General features: G+C 50.7%; 1 protein-coding gene and 1 long non-coding RNA gene across 12 annotated transcripts in view; one reads left to right on the plus strand and one right to left on the minus strand.

The window, feature by feature from the left end:
• The window catches only part of LOC116069768, a 37796-nt gene extending 15870 nt beyond the window's left edge, over positions 1 to 21926 (plus strand). Inside the window, exons 1-5 of one of the 3 annotated variants that reach the window (XR_004110135.1) lie at positions 1191 to 1365; positions 13382 to 13531; positions 14147 to 14324; positions 15065 to 15186; positions 21810 to 21926. This is a non-coding gene — a long non-coding RNA (uncharacterized LOC116069768). Of the gene's footprint in view, positions 1 to 1190; positions 1366 to 13381; positions 13532 to 14146; positions 14325 to 15064; positions 15187 to 21809 lie in introns of those variants that run through there. The other 2 variants (XR_004110134.1, XR_004110136.1) reach the window with 2 other exon arrangements.
• Patz1 (POZ/BTB and AT hook containing zinc finger 1) lies at positions 4390 to 22967 on the minus strand. Of its 9 annotated transcripts, XR_004110132.1 has the most exons (6): positions 20991 to 22967; positions 19551 to 19614; positions 18356 to 18447; positions 13707 to 13878; positions 7147 to 7219; positions 4390 to 5829 (listed from the first exon to the last, which is right to left on the minus strand). XR_004110132.1 is itself a non-coding variant. In XM_031340658.1 (5 exons), the coding sequence occupies exons 1-5, from the start codon at positions 22259 to 22261 to the stop codon at positions 5796 to 5798; spliced, it is 1614 nt and encodes a 537-aa protein (XP_031196518.1). In that variant the 5' UTR covers positions 22262 to 22967; the 3' UTR covers positions 4390 to 5795. The 9 variants fall into 9 exon arrangements, 8 of the variants coding, with proteins under 8 accessions (XP_031196518.1, XP_031196514.1, XP_031196521.1 ...); XM_031340658.1 differs by lacking the exon at positions 18356 to 18447; XM_031340654.1 differs by lacking the exon at positions 18356 to 18447 and having other exon boundaries at positions 7147 to 7284.
• Between the last annotated feature and the right edge of the window lie 1045 nt (positions 22968 to 24012).

Below are 24012 nucleotides of genomic sequence, written 5' to 3' on the forward strand. Positions count from 1 at the left end.
GTAATAAGCACATTGGACCTCCTTGTGTAGACTTCCTCAGCACAGCCATGCTAGCTGATGTGGCACTGCATAGCAGACCAGAAACTTGGAGCCTGCCAACAGGAGGCTAAACCCTCTAACCCAGAATTAGACTTCACAGAACAGAAGCAGCACTTACAGCATGGCAGCTGGAGGCCCAACTCCAGCCCGACCTCAGAATGACTGACTTTATTCAGTCATTTACAACTAAGTGCTTTACTTTCTTTGAACACAATCCAAACAAGCTGGTCTTGAACTCCCTATGTGGCTGAGGCTGACCTTGAACTCCTGATCTTCCTGCCTCTACCTCCTAGTAAATTCTGGGATTATAAAAGTGCACAATACCCAACCTGCAGGCTTTTTTTTGTTTGTCTGTTTGCTTGGTTTTGGTTTTTTGAGACAAGGTTTCACTATGTAGCCCTGACTGCCCTGGACCTCACTCTGTAGAGCAGGCTGGCTTTAACCTGCAGTTTTAAATGGTCAAAATAAATAAAACAAATTTTTCCTCTTTTAACGACAAAAAGGCACTGCACAAAAATTGTTTGCTAGCCCTGTTCTTGCTCACTCTATTACAATGAAGGGGTTTGAGCAGAGACGGTTGAGGTAAACTGAAAGGAGTTTTGAGTGTTTCCTAATATGTCTATTAGGTATCAGCTACTTTGTTCTCTTAGCAGCCCTGGAAGAATGGCTTTGTTGGTGTTGTTGGTTTTGGTGAGGAAACAGACCCACATCACTCTGAGAGGTCCTGTAGGGTCTGAACCAGGCTGGCTGTCTCCTGGGATAATAAGAATGAACCAGAGCACAATGATTACCCAGAGAAGAGACAGTGCTTAGAGCAGCAACAGTTCAAGGTGGTTGTGGCACATAGAAGATGCAGACATACAGATTGAGGTGGGCTGAGGGACTTCAAGTGAAAGACATTCTGTGGGGCAGAGCAAAGAGGCACAAGGCCGGGGGTAACTCAGGCTCTAAGCTTGAGAGCTCTATGTGGACACTAGCGGGACAAGACAGCTGGAGTAAAGGCCCACTGGAGGATGGCACAGAAGCAGCTCAGGCTGCACTGCTGGGTTCCATTCTCACTGCTTGCCTATAGCTGGGTTTGGATCAAGCCTGTTGATTGTTAAAATAGTGTGTACCTTATTCTAAGTGACTGTGAATTGATCTATTTGAAGGTTAGACAAGTAGTTGGCACCTTTAGTGTCATTATTACTAATAGTGTATTTATTTGGAACAGCCTATGACTGGAAAACATCATAAAGGCTGACAGGTTTAAAAAAGACCTACAGGTATGGCCTTGTGCTTGGGAAATACCATGGAGGAAGCAAATCCAGCCTAGGGAATTCAAAGGTGAGCTACACAAAGTTGGTTGGGTTTTTTTTTGTTTTTGTTTTTGTGTTTTGGTGGTGGGGTGGGGGCTGCTAAGAAAAGGAACAGGAGGCCAGGGTAAGAGCAAGAGCCATTTACTCACTGGGCAGTGGTGGTACACACCTTTTATCCCAGCGCTTGGGAGGCAGAGGCAGGCGGATTTCTGAGTTCAAGGCCAGCATGGTTTACAGAGTAAGTTCCAGGACAGCCAGGGCTATACAGAGAAACTCTGTCTCAAAAAGCCAAAAAAACAAAAAACAAACAAAACAAAACAAAAAAAAAAGCCATTTACTCATTACCAAGTCAGGCCAGAGTTGCATAAAATATCTCAACTGTGTTCTGGAACCCCACAAATCCACCTTGCTGGGCCTCCAGCTTCTACATTCTGGTGATCAAATTCCTCTATAGCTATTTATATTCATTTGGACCATGGGGTCCCCCTTAACTTCACACAGTAATCTGCCACAGAAGGCGAGTGCAGGGCCACAGGCTTGGTTTGTTCATGGCCCAGAACCTCCAGCAGTGCTGGGCTAGCTCGATGGTGTGCTCACAAATCTACCTTTACTTTAGTAAAGCCCAGGGAAGTTTGGGGTGTGGAAGGTCACTTTAGCATGGGTAGACCCTTATCTTGTGATGACGGTGGTCTTTCAGCCTCCCCTTGGTTTGCCGATGGGAAGACTGACCTTTGGAAATTTGCTCAGGACTTGGCACTTCAGGAGCAGAAACACACATCCTGGGCAGGTGTGAAGGCCATCTTTTATGCATCATGATCTCCACAGCTTCTGTCTATGGCATGGAAGATACAGGCAGCTGGGGCAGGCAAAGGCACCTGCTTGCTTTGTTGTTCACTTCCTGCCATATAGGGCAGTGACAGAAATACAGTCCCCACTTGTCCAAGCCCAAGTGCCAGGGGTCTCTAGGGCACAGAATTAAGATAATCTTTGAAGGTCAGGTGAGATGGCTCAGCGGCTAAGAGCACCGACTGCTCTTCTGAAGGTCCTGAGTTCAAATCCCAGCAACCACATGGTGGCTCACAACCACCTGTAATGAGATCTGATGCCTTCTTCTGGTATGTTTGAAGACAGCTACAGTGTACTTATTTATAATAATAAATAATCTTTGAAAAAAAAATCTTTGGAAGGACTCAGGGCAACTTCATCAAGTCCTTGGCGCAAGGCCAGGTGTTTACTTTAACACAAGTGTGATCAGTTGCAAATTCTGTAATGGTCACAAAGCCACGACTTGAACATGTTATGGAAGCCTATTTGCTAAGTCACTTCAAATAGCCAACCCTATATTCTACAGTCCAGACCCCAGCAAGTCACCCAAGAGCTCATATAAATGCATGCATGGCTTGTTTTAAAAAATCTAACCAGAAGGCTCTGCCTTTAAATCAGAAGAGCAATAAATTACCATTAACATAGGGCTAAGTAAAGTTGTGCTCTGTCCCTTATGGTCTGTTTCTTTCTCTTTATCATTGATTATTTTTTTTTCTATTTGGATATAAAAAACTATTTCTATTCATTTTGAGATTTCTCAAGAACCTTGGAGTGCTGTAATCTTGCCAGTCCCTCTGGCAACTGGTTTTGTTTCCATCAGTCCTTTGTGGGGCTGGGATATAGCTCAGTCAGTAAAATGCTTGCCTTGAAAACATAACCTGTAGCGGGACAGTGTTGGGACATGCCTTTTGTCCCAGTCCTTGGGAGGCAGAGACAAGCAGATTTCTGAGTTCGAGGCCAGCCTGGTCTACAGCGCAAGTTCCAGGACAGCCAGGGCTATACAGAGAAACCCTGTCTCGAAAAAAACAAAACAAAAAACAAAAACAAAAAACCCGAAAGAAAAAAAAAAGAAAGAAAACATAACCTGAGTGTGAGCCCCAGAATAAACACATGATTAAAAAGAAAAAGCTGCCAAGCACAGTGAAGCGCACTTGTAATCCCATAACTGGGGAGACCAGTAATCCCGGGGGTCTGCAGGCTAGCCAGCCTAGCCTACTTAGTGAACCCCAGGTCAGTGAAAGAGCTCCTCACAAAGTAAGGTCAGGGCTGGAGAGGTGGCTCAGAGGTTAAAAGCATGGCTGCTCTTCTAAAGGACCCAGGTTCAATTCCCAGCACCCACATGGCAACTCACACCTGTCTTGTAACTTTAGCTCCAGGGTTCCTGACATCATCACAGACATGCACACAGGCAAAAAAACACCAATGAACATTTTTTTTTTTTTAAAAGGATGGCTCCTATAGAACAGCACTGGGGACTGTCCTTTGACCTCCACATGCGCTCATCTGCAGACATTAGCAGGCATGCACACACACAGACATACTTCTCGACTCCTGTCCTGTTTGCTGCTCACCACTCCTACCTCCACCCTCAGAGAAAGGCTGGGAAGTCTCCAGGACACAGAACTAAGAATGTCTTCAGAAGAAATGTCTTTTCTTCATTTGTTCACAACTAACAAACAGCAAAGCAAGCTAGATGACATGGGGGAGCAGACCTCAAGTGGCTACTTAGAGCCCCGTCCCCACCCCCACAAATAATTTTTTTCCTGCCACATCCCTCCATAGCAGATGACTGCCTTGAGTCCCCTCCCAAGCCCTTGCCTCACACCTTCCTGGACTACCCTACCTCCTGCTGTCACTGACCCACCACTTTTGCTGTCTTTCCTCTTGTATTTCTCATTATCCAGAAGCCATCTCCAAATCTGCTTGTTAACTTTCTCTCCAATTAAGTCCAAGGGATATTTTGTTCATTAAAGACCATGAAACATACTTGGTACATAGCAGTGAAAATATGGGCTTAGTATTTGTTGAGAATGAGTCCTGGGATGTAAATCTTTTGGTGGGAACATCTACCCAGTGTTGTGCCAGGCACACTGGAACAGGTGCAGTGGACAAGAAACAGGGTCTCTCCGGAACCACTCACCGCCCCTTCTGGGCAGTGGGTACAGACTGCTGAGTCCAGGTCCCAAAGACACAGCTGAAAAACTGGACGAGGGGGAACAGGCAGAGGTATTGTACTAACATTTTTAATATAGTCTGATCAGGTCAATTCACATCACAAGGTTTACCTGGGCTTGCTCAAGTGTAACACAATCAAGGTACACAATGTCTCTACCTGAGGTTCTCCCACCTTCCTGGCTCCCAATACCATTGAACCCTCTTCCTGATCAAACTGGAATTTTTTTTTAAAATTTTGCATAAAACTATTTCTTCCATAGACTTCAAACAACTAGCCAAGTTAATTATGGTACACCTAAACAAAGTTTAATACTAACCCTAATGTGTGACTGCGGTTTACAAAGAGCTCTGTGTCACCTGGGGTAGCTTTCAGTAGCAATTCACTACAACTGGTCCTAAAAATAACAATAATAAGAATTAGAGAATCAAAACCCAACAGCAAGTTGAATGGTTAAAATCAAGTAAGAACTGGAATTTGGGCTAGAGGTGTCCTCAGTAGATGAGCTTGTCCTGGCAGTGAAATGTTAGCGTCCAGCAGCTCAGGAAGACCAGGGCCAACCTCAGAGGACACTCTTCGTATGGTCCATGGGATGCTACAGGTTTCTGGCTTCCTCACAAATAGTTGGCCATAAGAGGGCAAAGACCCTACTTAACTTCTTTTGAGGACAGAGGAAGAGGGGTGAGGAATGAAAGAAGTGGGAGGGACCAAAACTACCAAGTGAGGTCCAAGAGTGCCTTGGACTTGGGGTTAGGATCACCAATAACTGAGCACCAGAAATCCTGGCTCCAGAGCACCAGAGAAACCAGGACTGGTGCTGCCTCAGAGGCCTATGCAGTGCTTTCTGCCCTTGTCCCATACTGAGTCTCGCAGGTATTTCTACAGAGAGTAACAGTTGAGAGTCTATTTCTAAGACCACAGCAGGGTGGGGTAATGGAGGGAGGGAGGGGAAGGGACGGGGGTTAAAAATGAATAAAAACCTCTCAGCTACAGAACCCAAAGACATCACTTCCCTCCGCATTCACAGCATTGCTCAGCAGTCCCCAGCGGCTGTTCTGTGGGGACACAGCACGTCTCATTTCCCTTCAGGCCCCATGGGCTGCTGGTCCACCTCAGGATCCACTAAAGATGATGCAAACGCTGACTGAACAATCTGAAATCCAAAGGACTCAAGAAGAGACATGTTCTGCTGAGGAGAGAAAGGTGAACCAAGGGCAGGGCCCAGGTCCCCCAAGGGACCCCCAAGGGCACGGACATGCACCTTCTGGATGTGTTTGTTCAAGTAGGATTTAGAACGGAAGAAGCTCCCACATTCAGGGCATGGGTACTTCTTCTCCCCGTCAGACTCCATTTTGTTTTTAGGGACTGCCATGTCGCAGGAGAAAGAGCCGTTGGCACTCTGTTTCTCTGGCGTCTTCAGGTCACTGGCGTCTGAGAGGTCACCATAAGAATCAGAGCTCTCAATCAGATCCTGATGGGAGCATTTCTGGCCTTCTAGGAAAAAACAAAACAGGGAGGAGATGAGGCCAGGCATTAGAGCTGTCCCCTCCTGGAGGGGCCACAAGAGGCCAGCTCACAGGCCGTGGAAGGCCAACCCTGGCCAGTCACTAACCTGGCAAAACCCATGAAGGTTTGACTGGTCTGATTAGGAACATGGAATGCCTGTAGGGACAAGATGACAGTGCCCTGGAGCCAGCAGCCTCCCTCACTATAAACTCTTCATGAGGATGTGTGTGTAGAATTCATCATCACCTCAGCCTGCTTCAAGGAAGGAAGGCCAAGAAGGGATCTCCCCTTCCTTCTGCCCAGAACAACCTAGAGGTACCTCCAGGAGTAAAACTGTTGTGATAGGATTGAGGTGTCTGTCAGTGGCTTGTCCCTGCACTACACCAGTTGGCTACCTTCACAAAGCAGGCAGGGCTAGAACCATGGATTCCTCTACTCAGCTAGATTCTACTGATGGCTCACACAACAACCAACGCTTATACCAGGCCTACCTTTCCACTTCTGCAAAGACCTTTCCGGGGCCATACAGCCAAAGCACATGGATGAAAAGCAACCCTGAACATCTCTGTCAGCTGGGTAGCCCATCTAGACCACAACATGGCCCTTTCTGCCCTACCTTGCCTGGCCCACACTGGGGTCTACTACCAACTACCAGCTTCCTTCCTGGGTCCAGAGAACCATGCCAAGATGGGAGGTCCGTGATGGGAGCATGGAGCATGCCATCTCTGCCATCCGCCATGCCCCTGGCAAAGAGGCAACAACAGTCTGACACCCCCCAAACAACATGAACCAACAAGTTAACAGCGAGCCTGGAAACTCTTGTCACACCAATTCCAAATCAGAGGCAATCAGGTAGCTCATTTACTGCCATGCATCTCACAAATGCAGCCACTTATGGCAGCCGACCACCAATATCACAGAAAAGCCAGCAACTGGCTCCCACCCACCCACAAGATCAACCAAGGAGAGAAAGCATTCAGCGCCAGGTCCACACTGCCCTACTGGGCAATAGGCAGTATCTAGGCCCAGAGAAACTCGTCATGCAGTGCTCCTCTTCCTGCCCTAGGGCAACCCTGTAGGGCTCCAGTCAATGGGGGCTAGCCAAGAGGAAGGAAGAAGGCTGGGGAAGAGAGGCAGGCTGGAGCAGCAGTACCCTAAAGCCTCACTCACTGTCTTGGAGTGAGAAACCCGTGGCAAACTTAGTCCTAGAGAGCACTGCGGTTCTTGCCTCCCCACCACCCGGCCCAGCGCCCCCACAACACAGTCTGCGCAGAGAAGCAAAGTGCAGAGCAAGGGGTCGCTTGCCTTTGTTGCCATAGGTCCTGGCGCAGTGGAACGCTGCTCCCCCATTCAGGATGGGTTCCTGGTGCCTGGAGACCTGGGGAAGGGGAACACCGTGGTGGGTTTTAACATGGACCTTTAAGTAGGAGGCAGAGGAGAAACCTAAACAAGACAAAAGGAGATGAGATCCCACAGCCAGCAAGAGATAACTCTCTGCTCCCCATGCCTTTTCTTTGGAGCTCTGGCTAGCATTCCCTGGTCAGCTGCACCTGGAAGGGGTTCTCTCCTTGGCTCAAAAGCATCTGCAATCATCACATGAGGTTCAGGATGGAGAGCTTCACTGTCCATGAGTCAGCTTCTCTGTCAAGGCTACATTGAAGGGCCCAGGCCAGCCACCTTGGCTCACTTGGTGCCGCAGTACCAGGTGGTTTGAGTAGACGTCCCACAGGCCCATGTCAGCTGCAGAGACCATGGCTAGAAATGTGGTCAGACAAGTATATGGGACTCCAGCCAGCAGAAGCCTGGTTATAATGTAAAGGGAAAACAGACGGAGACAAGTGAAGTCCCCAAGGAATGCTTCCAGGGGTCCCCTTTCTTCTACCTGCTGGAGTACGTTCTATTTTAACTTTTCTGCCTTCAGAACAATGATTTAAGAGCTGATTCCACCTTTTGAAGAACGGAGGCAACGAGTTACGCAGCTGTGACATCATGGTCATCCCTTATCCATGGTGGTCTTTTCAGTTTGGTATTGGAAAATCCATCAAGTACACCCAGAATGATCTCCTGCCATCTTGAAGTAGGATCCACTTTACACCTCATGCTTTGGTCAGTTTAAGGCATAAGTACCTCAAGCTGGAAGAGCAGATCTTGGGCCATTTCCACAAATGTCAAGGTCTTTGGAGGATGACAGCCACAAAAATCAGGCAATAAAATGACTTGTTTCATAAGAAAAAGGCATGCCATTGAATCCCACCATAGGCAAGGATCAGAAAGTACCTTTAGCAGGAACCAAAGCGTTTTAATATAAGGCTCATTTGGCATGTCAGTGCTCTAACCTTGTTCCTTTAATCCACTCCAGATCTGTCCAGCACATTCCTCAAGCACTTGTACTTCCATTTAAGTTTGTTTTATTCCAATGTATTTATTTACTGGGGGGTAGGAGGTGGAGGTCAGATGACAATCTGTCAAAGTTGGTTCTCTCCGGTGGCAAGTGCCTTTACCTGTTGAACCATCGTGTTCGCCCCTTGTTCCCTTTTAAAACTCCAGCCACAGTGAGATTCCCCTGCTAAAGATTCAGGGGTGGAAATGTATTATGTGATTTCTACACATTTTTTTTTTCGAGACAGGGTTTCTCTGTGTAGCCTTGGCTGTCCTGGAACTCACTCTGTACACCAGGCTGGCCTCGAACTCAAGAAATCCACCTGCCTCTGCCTCCCGAGCACTGGGACTAAAGGCGTGCGCCGCCACTGCTGCCACCACCACCCGGCATTTTTTTTTTTTCTTTTTTAAAGTTTCTCCAGACAGCGTTTCTCTGTGTATCCCTGGCTCTCCTGGAACTCACTCTGTAGACCAGCCTGACTGGGAACTCAGATCTGCCTGCCTCTTCTTGCACCACCACTGCCCAGCTCAAAGTTTCACTTTTAAATGCTGATGGTGTCCTAGAACCAAACATGTTACACTACATAGTCTACAGAGTTCCCCAAACTTTCTACCCATTGTAAATTATTATACCCATTTTGTCAATGAATAGAGAAAAGGCTTAATGTGGTGAAGTAATTTTCATGCATGTAACATGTATGACCACCAACCAGCAGAACCTGACCTCACTGCAGGAACCATAGAAATACATCCTATCAGAACTTGGCCCTTAACCACTGGTCTCTTGAATGGATCTGTGTCTTTACTCAGGGACAGCTGTTTACACACTTTTGCAGCTAAGCCTGCCCACCTTTCTGGGTTCCAACTCAAAACAGTATAACTTTTTTTCTATCACTTTTTTCAGAATTGACAGTCATTCCTAATTTAAAATGCAAGACCCTTCTCCTTTTCTTCATCTCTCTTCTCCCAGGAGCTACTGAGATTTGCAGCTTGTTTTCTTTCCTCTGTGATGACACCTCTTGGTGTCAGCCTGGCTACCTCTGGAATTAACTAAAACCCAAGTGGCTGGGTACACTTGTGACAGATTTTTTTTCATTAATTAAATAATTTGAAGTGGGAATAAATAACTTTAATCTGGGTCTTTTGAGGTGGGACCATCCAGTTTTCACCTGGGCCACACCTTTGGCTAGCAGCCTGTATAAAGGCCACAGAAGAAGGAAGCCCTCTCTCCATGGCGTTGGAGCCTGCTTCTTCCGGATTCTGTTGTATGAACATCCAGCCTCATGGACTGAACAACCTCTTGTTGTTGGACTAGCTGGACCACAGCTGGTAAAGCATTCTGATTAATCCCCTTTTCATGTATCTACTTTTTCACATTCCATCAGTTCTGTTCCTCTAAAGAACTAGACTGATATGCCCTGACATTTTTCTTTCAAACGCTTCATAAAATTGCTCTAGAGCTTCAAAATAAACAACAAAAAGGTCCTCTGGACTTGTATAGTGTTTATTATCACCACTATTGTGTGATAATAAATGTGTTAAGAGTAGGCTGCTGCCGGGCGGTGGTGGCGCACACCTTTTGTCCCAGCACTTGGGAGGCAGAGGCAGGCAGATTTCTGAGTTCAAGGCCAGCCTGGTCTACAGAGTGAGTTCCAGGACAGCCAGGGCTACACAGAGAAACCCTGTCTCGAAAGAGTAGGCTGCCAGCAAATAGCCCTGAGGACAGCAGGTGGTGGGAGTGGCCCTAGAGGCAAACTGGGATCAGGAAAGTGTTTCCTTTTTAACATAGCTGCCTTAAAGATGGACCTGGATCAGGTGCTTGCTTTTTAGCCTGCCTGGAAAGCCGTCTTGCGCTTCTTGCGCTGTGCTGAAGTATTTGGCTCAGGGCCAGACACTGGAAGACAAACATTCCTAGGAAGCAGGTTTCAGTCAGGAGTGGGTTGGAAAGGCTAAGGGGAAGCGACGAGGAGGCTCTTAGCCCTTGAAACACAAGCCAACAAGGTACAGTGGGCCCAGAAAACCCACACAGGACATGAGAACTCTGTGAGGACACAATGCTGGCTGCCACTTCACAAGGGAATTTTCCTTTGGTTTCCATTCCCTTGGGCCTCTGAAGCAGTAAGAAGCCCTTCTCATGGCAAGCCAGGGCAGGCCCACCACAATCCAAGTGAATGGGAAAGAAGCACCAGGAATTACCATATCCACTCTGTGTAGGGAGAGCTATCTACCTTCAAAATACAGCAAGTACACAATAAAAACACCCTGCATAGTCCTAAAAATCATTCTAAGGAAAATGTAGCTGGATCCTCCTGACTTTTCACTGTTGCAAATTGTACTATCTATAGCAAACTCACTTGGCAAGTGGCAAGAATGGATCCACAGCTGCCACTTAAAGCCCACAGCTTAAACACAGCAGCTCAGCAAGTCAAGTGTTGGGGCGACACAGAAGCCGAGTTCCTGAGCAGAACACGTCTTTGAGGCCAGATGTATTTAGCCGAAATTCTGAGCTCACCCACCCTCTCTCTGACCAAGAGCCAAAGAGGCAGCCTGATGGAGGGTCTCCATGATGTGATATGGGAGCTGACGGAAGCATTGTGCTCACATCAGCAGGCCCCTCCCTCTCCAGAAATGAGGTTTGCTAATGCTAAAAGTCACTGTTCTTGCCCTGTGGTGTTCCTGCAATTCACATTCTAGCTAGTCCTTGTCCATGTAGAGACTGGGGACTGCTTTCTCTGTGTCCAAACCCCAAAGGGGTCAACTCCACCAGTGCATTTAAGACTGCCAATACAGGAGAAAAGCACAGTACCTTGCTACCGTGCCGTCATCTGACAGGAATTGTGTGATTTTGGTTGTTGTTTTGTTTTATGATAGAAGGTCCTGGCTGGCCTGGTACTTGCTATTTAGCCAGGCGAGACTTGAACTCATAAGAATACTGCCTCCACCTTCCAGGTGCCACAGGAGGCCACCAGGCCTGATCCTCTGTGACAAGGTCTCACCTATGTAGCCTTGGTTGGCTTGGAATTTGAGCTGTCTTCTTGCCTTAGTCTCCCAAATGCGAAGTCTACAAGCAAAAGGGCAACTTTGAAGCCAGCCTGGGCTTTATAGCAAGGCTGGAAAGACAGCTCAGTGGTTAAGAGCACTCCTTTGTAAAACACCCAGGTTTGGTTCCCAGCACCCACAACACGGCTCACGACCACCTATAATCCTAGTTCTAAGCAATCAAATGACTTCCATGGGTTCCTGCATGCACATGGTACACATACATACACTTGTATACACACACACACACACACACACACACACACACACACACACACATATACATAAGATTTAAAAATAAATATTTAAAAGTAACAAAGCATTATTGGGACTGAAAGCTTTCAGAAGACACCTGTAAGACATCTGATTCAGTCTTACCTGAGACTGCTGGGCAGTGCCACCACTGAGTCACAACCCCAGATCTCAGAACAGTCATTTATTTAAGCCTGATAGCCTCAGTGGCACGGGGCAAAGCCCCCTCATCCTCTTCCAGAAAAAAAAGCCTGCCTTCCACCCTCTTGTTGGTTTTGTTGGCATCGGTGCGCTGCTGTTGCTAGTTGGTATTTCTGCCGATGAATGAGTCCAGAGGTGGCATCTACTTTTTCCTCCTCCACAAAGGCTACAGTCCTCCTCTCTTCCGAGTAGCCAGTGTGAGCTAGACTTGGAGGAATGGGTCTTCCTGCAGTGGACTTTGGCCAGTCATCCCACATCTTGGTCACATGGCTTGAAGATCTTTTTTTTTTTTTTGGTTTTTTCAAGACAGGGTTTCTCTGTGTAGCCCTGGCTGTCCTGGCACTCACTCTGTAGACCAGGCTGGCCTGGAACTCAGAAATCCACCTGCCTCTGCCTCCCAAGTGCTGGGATTAAAGGCATGTGCCAGCATTGCCCAGCTTTTGCAGATCTTGAGGAAAACTTCCCTGCTGCCTCACCAGGGCTTCCTCACAGCCCTGAGTCTGCTGTCCTGTATCCGAGCAGGACTGTCTAGTTTTAGGGGTTTTTTTAGTTTATTTATTTTTCTTTTTTTGACTTTCTGGTTTTATCATTAACATCCTTCACCACTTTTAGCAGCTCTCAGCTCTGCCCACTGAGCCAGTTCTGGAACTGGTAACTTTATAGGAAACTTGACAAAGTCCTGCTGATGGTGCACTGTAGAAAGTTTAGCGTTACTTGGGAGTACTCTCTGGAAGCCAGGTTAGGATGAAGCAAGGTTAAGAAAGCAGCTTTCTAAGAAGTGGAGCATCCCCAATCAAGGCTGTCCCACAACCTTGTCCTCACCACCACCTTTTGCCCCTAGAGGGAAACAAGAAGCAGCAGAGAAGCCATGAGAGCCCTTGTGCTTGCATTCACAGCAAGTTTCCTAGTAGAATAAGCAGCAATGATCAGTAACCATCAAGGCAAGTCTGGGTGGGTGGGTGTAGTCTCTGAACAGCACCTGGTTCCAAGACTCCAATAAAACTATCCACCCAGCAAGAGTACCTCCATCAAGAACTTTGGGACCCGTGGAGACAGCACCCTGTCCAAACCACACGATCATCAAGCATTACAGAACCACTCTACCATTTCACAGGAGAGGCATCCCGAAGGTGCAGGCAGCTCTGTGGGTCCAGGGAACTCTCAGCCACCCCATGAGATGGAAAGGGGAAAGTCTAATCACTTCCAAGAAGCAAGGCAAGGAGAGCCCAAAGCTACCTGAAAAGCGACTGGAACTAAGTCCTGAGTCTCCTAACTCCTGATTCAATGCTCTGCCTGCCACAGACACAACAAGCCACATGCCCAACTGGCCAAAGCAAGCATAGCAGGCCAAAGAAGCAGTCTCTGGCTCACACAACAGCCACCCCAGCCTCCTTAGCACAGACACTGTGCTTGCAAACAAACTCTCAGCACTTCCAACAGCCGACTCAACCCAGCAGACCCTGGGATATGCCGGAGTTCACCCAACTCAAAACTGCAGCCACAGCTGGACACTACGTAGGCCAGCCTTAGTCTCAGGCACACTGCCCTGCCCAGCAAACTGCCCTACTCAGAACTTTGTCTGATTCTGCCTTTCCTCAAGGCCACAATCTGCTTGGAATCTCTTTTAAACATTTATACTAAGAAGTTGTTGTCTCTTGTTCATCTGCAGAGCCAGCCTCTTTGCCAGTGAGTGGGCTAGCAGGATCCTTTTAAAGCCCATTCAGGCTAATGACTCCCAGCCAACTCAGTTAAGTACATTTGTGAATTCATGCATCCTACCACTTGAGCAGGTGTGTCTGACCCTGAACTTGGGAATCACGTGAGTCTTTCCTTCTGTTACCATCATTAAGTCTCTTGGAAAGGAAGAGGTTTCAAACAACTAGCTGAGTGATGTGGTCAAAGCCTGGGTGAGGGCATTTCTCATTCGGTAGGGAGGGTGGGCTCCCCACAAGAGCAGGCTCATTCTCTGAAGTGAGGAAACAGTGGGAAATTACCTCGGTTACAGATACTGCAGAAGTTGCTGGGCCCCTCGCTGTGCTTCTTCAGGTGGTCTGCCATGTACGCTGCCCGCAAGTACTTTCCACACACCTGGCATGGCACCTTGTCTTCATGACAGGCCAGGTGGGAGCGCAGTCGGTCTCGAGTAGCAAAGGAGGCATTGCAGGTCTGAGTGCAGAAAGGAGAACAGCATGAGGAACGTGACCACTCATGCCTGGTCAGCCTGTGACAGCAGTCCCTTCCGAAAGCTGGACAGTGCAGCATGGCTTGACGCACAATGCCACATGGCTGCCCTTCCTTCCCATAGTGCCGTCTCATGGTGTATCCGAGTTGGAATTATTGGTTCTTTACCACAGGCAAGCTCAAAACATTGCAAGCTAAGGCCTATGTGCTTCTACTAAGTGAAGAGTTAAGTATTTATTCATTTTCCCCCCAGCCCCTTGGATTTTGAGACAAGACCTCATGCAACCCGCCGCAGGCTAACCTGACTCTTAGTAGCTGAACTCGATGTTGAACTGCAGCTCCTTCAGCAGGGTGCTAGGATCACAGGTGTTCACCTCTACCGCTATTCACTCTTAACCACAAAGCACCGACTTTAGGAGCACTGGCCATAAGTGAGTTACAGCGTTAAAGCCAGGCTTCCTGTCCCCCATCTCAGGGTTCCCCTTACTGCCTTATCCAAAGAATCCAGTGTAATCTCAGGGTTCCCCTTACTGCCTTATCCAAAGAATCCAGTGTATCCATTTCATTCAAATATGACATTCATGTTAGCCACAGGGAAATGGAAAAGGCAGGACAAAGTGCAAAGATAACACTTCCTAATAATATTCTTGTAATGTTAATAAAAAAGCAGCTTATGAAATAAATGAATGTCAGTTCTGCTGAAGTGAGAATGGAGAAAGTGGACTACAGGCATCAGCATCTGTGTGGAGTTACTGTGGGGAAGTGGTGGAAGGACAAGGACAGGGCTTGCCTGCAGCCCTGAGCAGGCTCTGAACACAAACAGAGACTTTTTTTTGCCTTGTGTAGATAGATCATCCACAGAGCAGCCCTCACACTCTAGGAATGTGTAGCCACTGAAAGAAGACACAACCCAGCACGACTCTCAGCCAGTTCATACAGCTGTGACCTATACCCTGAGGATGAGTGTCTAGCTCCCTAGCCATTCTCCCCAACATCCCTTCCTCTGCTGGGGCATGCAAAAGCTGGGGTGCCATGGGGAACACAGAATATCACAAAGGCCTTGAAAATAGGCGGACCCACTGGCTTTCAAGCTATTTGGGTTCCATAGGATGCCTCAGGGGCTAACGTCAAACTGGACTTATTTCTCTTCTCTGTGTGCTCTCTGCTTTAGGACTGTGAGTGAAAGCAGCTTTCACATCTGAGGGTGAAGAGGTGCCATTCCATTAACTTGCTAGAATGGAGCTGCCTCTACGTCCTGGTTAGAAGTAGACCTTGATAACCTGAAATCTCAAGGTGAGTAGCGTCAGAACTCCATACACACACACACACACACACACACACACACACACACACACATACACACCTTACTGTATGGTCAAAGTAGAAGATGCCACAGTTTGCCTCAACCCCAGACTTGTCCAGCACAAGCTCCCTCATTCCCCGCAGTCACAGGTAAACAGCACTAACTTAAACAAGACGACTCATCCTAGTGAAACTCTGCTTTTATGCTTTCTGTTTAATCTTGGGACAAAGGAAGCTTTAACTTTGGAAAGTGAACTTGCCTAAGACACAGGACCCAGGTATTGAGAGAGGAGCAATCTAAACACCAGGACCAGACCAGTCTTCAAGCAGAACTCCCAGCTAAAGAAAGATCTCTTCGTATTGACCAATTTATAGCTGGGCAGACACACACCCTAGGAGGATGCAGGAGGCCTCAAATCTATGCCCTTAGTGTTTCTGAAGTCAACACAGGTACATTCTATGAAAGGAGTCAACCCTGACCCTGGGTACTTGGTATCCAGTTCTGTCCTGGGGCAAGATAGTGCAGGCAAAGTCCAGCCCCCGGGCGGTTAACCCAGAAAGCATCAGGAGGACCAAACTCAGGACACATATCATCAGGACACGGAAGAGGCCACCGTGACAGGAAATTTAGTCTTCCTACCAGCCTGCAATCTGTCAACCATGGAAAGGTCGTCAAATACCTCGGGAGACCATAAACATGCTCATTTATCCAAGGACAAGAGCTGGATCTGCCAAGATCCAAGAACTGCCCTAACCCTCCAGCTCTGACTGGGGTGCTTTTGTTGTTGTTTTGAGACAAGGTCTTACTATGTAGCCCTGGCTGTCCTATAACTCACACAGTAGACCAGGCCACACTTGAACTCAAGAGATCTACCTGCCTCTGCCTCCTGAGTGCTGGAATTAGAGGTGTGCACCACCTCAACCACCAAGAAAGTTTAAAGCCTCAGAACTCTAAGGAACTGACATGAATCAGGTGAAAATAATTAGGATTCTTCCTTTTTCTAGAGAGAGGAAGCCCAAGTTGTGAAAGATATCTTGCTTCTTTTACAACCACTTGGGATCTTTCCTATAAAGGCTTTGCCCTGTCATACTTTGGTACCCATGACAATGGCCAGCCAACCCTCCATTATCCCCAACTGGATTAAATATTTGGGGATTAACTAAGCAAAGTTAAAACCACAGATGCAGCTGGTGTCCCCTACCCTGTCCTCCACTGATTATCTCTTAAGGAACACAGAGCAAACATAATTAGGAACTTCTTCTGTTGGGATAAAGAAGCCACAATAGAAATGACCTCCTTGTCACAAAGCCAACCTAAAGTAGTTGTTGGCATTCCTGTTCAACTAATCCTGTGACTGGAGTCCCCAGGTTTTACTATGTTTAAGTCCAAGTCTGGACCAACCAGAACTTCAGACAACACAGAACACAAAACAAGCTGGTCACAATGAATCAGGAGAGACTTGAGGGGCTGAGGGAGACAGGCTTCAAAGAGGACACCCAGGACCTGAGTCTCAGAACTCCTCATCCTGTCCACAGGGAGTAAACAGAAGGGCCTTGAAAGAAAGCCAGCCAGCCAACAGCACAAAGTGAGTGACTGTTGGCTTTTTAAGTGCCGACTGTGCCCACAGCCAAGGATCCCAATCTGCTGCTACTGCTGCTAGGAGACACACTAATACTACTTGCTACTGCTCTTCCCACATTCCCTAAAGCTTTCAGTCCTGAGTGGAACCCCAAGAACAGACAGCCTTAGCAGTCTGAAAGCGATAGAGTGCATCTTGCAAAGCCTCCTGCAGCCAGGAAAAAAAATCTATGGCCAGCACATGAAAGCCCAGCTCCACTGGTTTTAACCCTTGTTCACCCTCAGCTCACCCTTATTTAATTATATTATCTCCTTAGACATAGGGCCACCAGAAGCAATGGGAGATGGCTGAGACACCCCAGTCTCAGCAATGGCTAAATCCCAAGCCCAGTCAATGGCTGGGGCATGTAGACCAGGTAAGGGAGACTTGAGCCTGAGGCTCCCTGACCCTTACCTTCAAAAGGCTCTTCTATCAGTCTGAGTAAGTGGCCCCTTTTAACCTCTATGGCTAAAGAGGTCCCTGCACTTTAACCAAGCCTACAGTGTGACAGCTAGCACACCCCTTGCTGGGTCCTTTTTAGAAGGTTCTGGCTACAGGGTCAGGTCTGTAAAATTGTGTTGAAGGGCAGAGGCAGGGCAAGAGCTGGCTCATACACCAAGGGACAATGAATGATGCCAGTTGTCAGAACAGACCAAGGACAAAACACACAAAGCCTCAAATGTTAGAATGAAAACTTTTATCAATCCTGATCTCCAGGCAGTCTGCAGGGGCTAAGGGACACACCAATGGGCCCTGGGGGAGGGAGTGTCTACCTGCTCGGTCAGCCCCTAAAGCTGGTATCACAATACAAAGCTACTGGTTAGTTTTGTTATGAGCAGACCAGCAAAAACAAAACAAAAACAAAAACAAAAAACCTCAGCCAAGAGACCTCACTAGCCAGAAGTGAAAGCAGGCCCTTGTGAGATGAAGCGTTCAGCTGCACAGCTGAACCTAGCTGAAGCTGTACAGGACACTTCTCTGGAGGTGGGGTGACCCCTCCCAAGTAGGAGGGTGACCAGGAACCCCAGTCAGTGTGAAAAGTGAGAAGGCCAGGGGAAGGGACACAGAAGCTGGGGCTTAACTCCCCAGAATTCCCAACTTGTAGGTTCCCCAGACAAGGTTGGCTGCCCTGTTGAAGTAGGGGAGGGAAGAGCATTCAGAAAGGAACGTGGAGCCTATGGGGATGGGGAGCCTTCCCTATTACTACTTGAGAGCTTTGAGCTGGGAAAATGTTAGGACATCTTGGGAGAATCTGAGAGTGGTGGGCAGGAACCATCTTGCTAGCTTTCCTCTGACAAAAGCAGGGGTCTCCAGCCAGCCACCACTCGCCTCCACCTGTCCGGAAGGACCCAGGCTAGCCTACAGGCCACTGAGTAAAAGCCCGGCTGCCCTCAGGGGTTGTCCATCCCTGTCTCAGGTATCCTGGTGGGGCTGAGCAGAAGAGCGCATTGCTGGAGTGTGCTGGACTCAGGTTTTCAAGGGCTGGGAAGGACTTTTTTAGAGAGAGGGAAAAGGCGGTATCAGGAACTGAATGGGACGACCTCCACAAAGCAGGCTGGGCAAAGTCCCATGATGGCAGGTCGCTAGGAAGAGGTTCCAGGGGCGGCAGGCCGCTGCTGCTCCCAACCCACACCTGGAAAAAGGGCAGAGAGTGCAGGTTACCCCCCCAGGCCACCGGGCACACCCCCATTGCCCTCTGGGTTTCTCCTATCCTGTCTGGGGCTGCTCAGCACCCTACCTGGGAGTCAGAATGTGCTCTGTGATAACAGAGATCAGAGATGGAGAGGCAGAAAGCAGCAAGGCAAAGACAGATCCCAGCAGGCCTATCTAGAGTCAGCATCCCTGGGCGAGGCTGCCTGGATGAGCATCTGTGAGCCGTGCTTACCCCTAGTCCTTGGAGCTCAGTGCGGCTGCACACAGCCATTCCTCACTCTACTCTCCTGAACCCACCCTTGCCAGCAGGTCAGGAGAAACAGGTCTCCCCGGTCAAAGGCTGTAGATAGATAGCTCATGACACTGCCTTGACATCAGTTAAAGGCACGTGCCACAGCAGAAGGGAGATAACCAAGAAGACAGTGGTGTACTTTGCATCACACTGAAATAAATGCTCAGAGGCCAAGAAAGAAAACTCATTTTCTAGGTGCCAGCAGAGTCCCCAGATAGATTTCAAGCAGACAGGAGAAAATCCAGTCCAGCCTTCCCTACACGATTCCACACTGGAAGAGAATGCCTTGCCTTGCTCTTGCTGTTTGTGTTGGCATTGGGGCCCACCCTCTCCCTACCTACAGCCTCTTCTACTGCCATGTTTTCTCCACTGAAGGAACCCACGAGTTCCCACTCAGCTCAAACCAGGAGAAGGGTTGTTGGCTGGGCCGGCTGTTTTGAAGCCCCTACAGTTCATACCAATTACTGGGAACCAGCAGCCAGGCCCAGCTAGGTGTCAGATCCACCAGGACAACACCTGTGTAGTGTGGCCCACCAGCCAAGGAGCCCCCCAAATGCCAGGACAGGAAAGCTAAGCAACAGAATGGAGGAAAAGACTGTGGAGACTAGAAACAAGTGACAAAAAAAAAGTCTCATAGCCCTGGGGAAGCAGAGGAGGCTGGGGATAGAACAAAGGAGGCCAGAGGAAGGACAGGGAGACCAGAGTGGGGGTGTGTGCAAAGCAGTGCTCAGGCCAAGGCTGGGAGGACAGCAGCATCCTTCCACCCAACTGTCCCCTAGCCCAGTCCCTACCTGACACTTGTGAGGTCGCTCAGAAGTGTGCACCTGCTTGATATGTCCATTCAAGTGATCTGGCCTGGAAAAGAGATCAACAGACTTTAAAAACAAGACATCAAGAAAGGTAGGCCAAACTTGGCCAGTCTCCCTCCTCACTCACCCACCCACCCTCTTCTAGGGAGAACTCCACCCCAGCAAGACAAAGACAAAGTCACCACCCAGCTCTAGCTCCAGGGGCCCAAGCATCTCAGCCATTAACCCCCCCTGGGGGGGAGGGGAAGCAAATGTTTCCCTCTGATCTAGCTAACCCCACCCCACCCCACCCCCAGCAGAAATTCAATGATTCCTAGGACCTGAGGCAGCAGCTTTAGAATGACACAGGGATGCCTTGCCCAGCCTTTCTGGGAGGGGTGGGTGTGGGACTCATTGTCCACACTAAAGCCCCTAGAAGCATTTCGTTCCCCTCCCCCAACCTCTCCCGCCACCGCAGCCAATGAATGCCACCCGGATGGAATTCAGTCCCCAGAGGCCAGGGATGGAGCTTTAAGTCCCCAGCTGGACTGGCAAGCCAGATGCCCGCCAGAGCAGGTGGGCAGGGGCTGTCTGACCGGTAAGACTGGTTCCTACTTGGGGCCTCTCTGGGGGAATTCTGTCCCTAAGCTCTCACACATACAAGATCCTTGGGATTTCAGTTAAAACCAGCCTTTTTTTCAATATTCTCAAACCCGGAGAAAAACAAAAACAAAACCAATCCTCTGCTCCCAGACAAGTCCTCAGTTCCCAAGAAGGCTCACGAAAAGTTGAAAAGAAGGTCTGTCCTGAGAACAGAAGGATGACCTGTGGGACCACTGGAATCTGGAGCCACCAGGTCAGAGCACATCAGATTCCAGTATTACTATTGCAAAACAGCTCTGCATAGCCGGCTTTTATGCCTCTCAAACCTAGGGTCACATGAGGGGCAAAGCTGGAATCTACTGCTGCAGGCCGGCCTACTCAAACTGGTGGAGGATCCAGGCCTCAGGAGTGTAAGGAGTCCCAGACACACTTGTTCAGTTCCTCCCTCCGAAGCCATTCAGGCGGGGAAAGTCGAGGGAGGAGCCCAGCCTCCCGCCCCCAGAGGGGGCCCCACGGCCTGGTGCCGGAAACACAAAGGGAACCAGGGGAGAAGAATGGGGAGGCCCAGTGGCTCTGGCCTAAGGAATCTGGCCCCTTCCTACCGGCCTCGGGGAGGGTGAAGCCGGAGAACTTGCCTGAAGGCATAGATGCAGCCCTTGGCCACACCACCTCAAAGCGGGGGATCTCAGAACATTTAAACATGGTATTCTCTATTAAGGTCCAGTGACCCTCTACCCCCACCAAGATCCACATCCCCAGATCCTGGTAAGGATCTGTCTCAGACGGAACTAAGATAATACACAACAGGGAGTGGGGTTGGGGAGAGGGTGCCATCCTCACCTGGAGAAACCTTTCCCACAGCTCTGGCAGATGTACGGTTTGCCCACTGACCCATCATGGGACCTCACATGGTACGACATGCGGTCTTTTCTCTTGAACCGCAGACCACACACCGGGCACGAGTATGGCTTCTCCCCAGAGTGGGACAGCTTATGCCGGTTGAGATGGTATACGTCACGAAAGATCTTGCCACAGATCTCACAAGCCACTTGCTTCCTGGTCCGGCTCCTTTTTCTGGGGCCGTCGGGGTCCTCGGAGATAGGTAACCCATTCTCACCCAGCCTTGGAGGAGGAAGATCGATATAGCCCAACTGGAGGCTTGTGACGCCGTGCTGGGCCTCATGTTGCCGGAGCCGGTTGGCGTCAGTGAACACCTTCCCGCACAGGCCACATGGAAGGATGCCTGCTTCCCTCAAGCCCCCTGGAGACCCAAACATGGAGTCCAGCAGGTTGGCCTTCCTGGGGCGTCCCCGGCCTCTCTTGCCAGTCAGTGGAGGTGCACTGGATGCCACATTGGGGAATGGAGAAGTCAGTAGTTGGGGAGATAGGGGTCCAGCCACCATGGGCAATCTGTCCACCCCAGGTAACACAGGCAGGGAAGCTTGGCCCGCAATAGCAGCACCTGTGGCCCTGGCAGCCTCCTCCTCGGGCTGCATGCTGCCAGCAATACCGTTACTGTTGGCTGCCATGGCTGCCCCGTTGGTCATGTCCAAAGGGAAGCCCAAGTCAGAAGTCCCAGGAGGGCGAAAGAGCATGATATCAGCCCGGGCAGGGGGCACCAGGATCTGCACGTTGGACTGTTTGATTACTTCCTGGCAGATCTCGATGACCGACCTCATCAGCAGGAACTTGGCGGCCGTCATGAGCTCGGGGAAGCTCTCGAGGCGCACAACGATGCGGGACGTGTAAGCGAAGTCCAGGATGTCTCCGAACACTTTGGAACTGATGGTGTGCATCTCCAGTTCTCGGCTGCCCCCAGCCCCGCCGCCTGGAGCGGCCGCTGCGCCTCCCACATCAGCAGGACCACCGTCGGCAGCTCCGCCGTCGCCTAACTGGGCGCTGAACACAGACTCAAAGTACTCGCTGCAGGCAGCCAGTACAGCGCGGTGCGCTGGGAAGCTCTCGTCGCCGACCCGTAGGAGCACATCGCAAAAGCGCCCGCCGTTTTTGCGTTGTTGATTCAGGTTGTGCAGCATCTCTGTACTGTGTCTGCTCACCTGGTAGGTGTAGCAGCCCGACGGACCGCAAGAAGCGTCGTTGACCCGCTCCATGGTCGCTGCCCCTTCCCCACTCGCCCGGCCGGGCACCCGCCAGTCCCTTGTCCCTTCCCTCGGGCAGCGAGACGCCTTGTGCAGCGGACCACTCACACTCTCGGCACGTGCGGCCCACGGCTCGCTAGTACTCTCAGGTGCGCCCAGCGCACACGCCCCCTGCTCTAATAAAAAGGGCTAGACCCAGCGGGGCCCTGCCCCCGACATAGCCGCCCTCAACCTCCGCCGGACCCACGTAGCACTCCCTCGCCGCCTGCCCGCCTCCCTCTCTAGGTCTACCTTCCAGGGGGTAAACGAGCGAAGAGGTGCGCCCCTCCTGCAAACGCGGCTGCCACCTCCCCTCCCGCCCGCCAGGCGGCGCCGGCGCGCAGCCAAAAGGCGCGCGCGCGCGGGGAGGAGGAGGGGTCCGCCGCGCAAGCGCAAGCGCGCGCTCCGAGGCTTTTCCCGGGCCCGCTGGGGGCGCGCGCTGCGTCCCCTGCAAAGCGCGAGCCGGGGTGGGGGCGCCGGAGAAGAGGAAACAAAAGGCGAAGGCGAAGGCGGCGGTCCGCGCGCACGGGGGCGGTGGCGTAGGCCGAGTCTTGGAGCCCGGCGAAGGCGGCGGCCGAAGCGAGCGGGTGGCAGCAGCAGGGTGGGCCCTTTCCGAAGCCAGGCACGAGTGGCGGCGGCGCTGCGGCCCCAGGCTCCGTGCGTTCGGAACGGAGGAAAGATGGCAGCGGCTGCACTTCCTCTTGCACTTTCACCCCTGGGGGGAGGAGAAGGAGGGGGCGATACCAACAACACCCCCCCCAGCTTGCCGAAAGAGAGAAGCAGCGAGCTCGGCGTGGGGGGTCTCGGTGGCCCCGGCCCAGCACGTGCGCATCGGGCTCCCTAGCCTGGGCCGCTTAGCGCTGCAAACTTTCCACTTTCTTTGTGCCGAGCGCCCCCCCTCACCCAGCGGAGGATGCACGTCCCCCATTCCCTATTTATACAAACCCCCCCCCCGCAGCTCCGCTCCCCCCGCTTCCTGCCCCCACTCCCCAGCTCCGCCAATGCTAGCACAGCCTGATCCTCCGCCTCCCCACCCCGCCCGCGGGGCCGGGGGGCTGCAGCTTCAGCCCCCCGCCCCCCCCCGACCCGGACCAATACGATCCGAGCGCCGAGCCAGCAAACCAGCTACAGCCGCCCCTCTGCTGCCCGCCCAGAGTGTAGGCGAGCGTGCGGGAGGGGCGGCCAGAGCCTGTGGATCTGAGCCCCCCAGCCTGCCTTGCGCACCCGCAGGTCGGACGGGCATCAGCACCCTGCCTAGTTGTCCTTTGATGGCCGAAATCCCTAGAAGTCGACTGAGACCTCCCGCTCTGTAGCCCCAGGAAGGACGCGGGATCCCGACCCGACGCAGGCGGAACCTTCTGCCTGTCTCACTCTGACCGAGGCAAATGCCCTGCACGCCTGGATAACTAGAGATAGGTCGTTTTCCCCACCCACCGCTACTTGGGCTTTGTGCCCCAGGGAGCGTGAAGTCGCCAGTCAGCTCAGAGAAGGGACAGTATGATGGCGATGGACAAAATCAACGGCCCCTGCATGTCCCAGCAGTTTTGTAAGAAAACTAGAGAATCCAGAAATCAAGAAGCCCCCTCGATCGTCTCCAACCCAGAAGCTGGCTTATTATTAGCCCTTGACGCCCGGCAAAATGCCGGCCACTCTGACCACGGACCGCGCGGCCAGGCCTGAGCGCTTTGTCCCTAAGACGCCTGAGGATGCTGTTAGGCGAGGGT

This window comes from Mastomys coucha, unplaced genomic scaffold (genome assembly GCF_008632895.1).
Source record: "Mastomys coucha isolate ucsf_1 unplaced genomic scaffold, UCSF_Mcou_1 pScaffold22, whole genome shotgun sequence".
Lineage (NCBI taxonomy): Eukaryota > Metazoa > Chordata > Mammalia > Rodentia > Muridae > Mastomys > Mastomys coucha.

What these genes read in the sequence shown, in the direction of transcription:
- Patz1 (XM_031340654.1), bottom strand. Translation starts at nt 22,261, where the DNA reads ATGGAGCGGGTCAACGACGCTTCTTGCGGTCCGTCGGGCTGCTACACC. An exon ending in TGTGGGAAAGGTTTCTCCAG is followed by an intron (nt 19,615 to 20,990) that starts GTGAGGATGGCA and finishes TCTCTTTTCCAG; the next exon opens with GCCAGATCACTTGAATGGAC. An exon ending in AGCGACCTCACAAGTGTCAG is followed by an intron (nt 13,879 to 19,550) that starts GTAGGGACTGGG and finishes TTCTGCACTCAG; the next exon opens with ACCTGCAATGCCTCCTTTGC.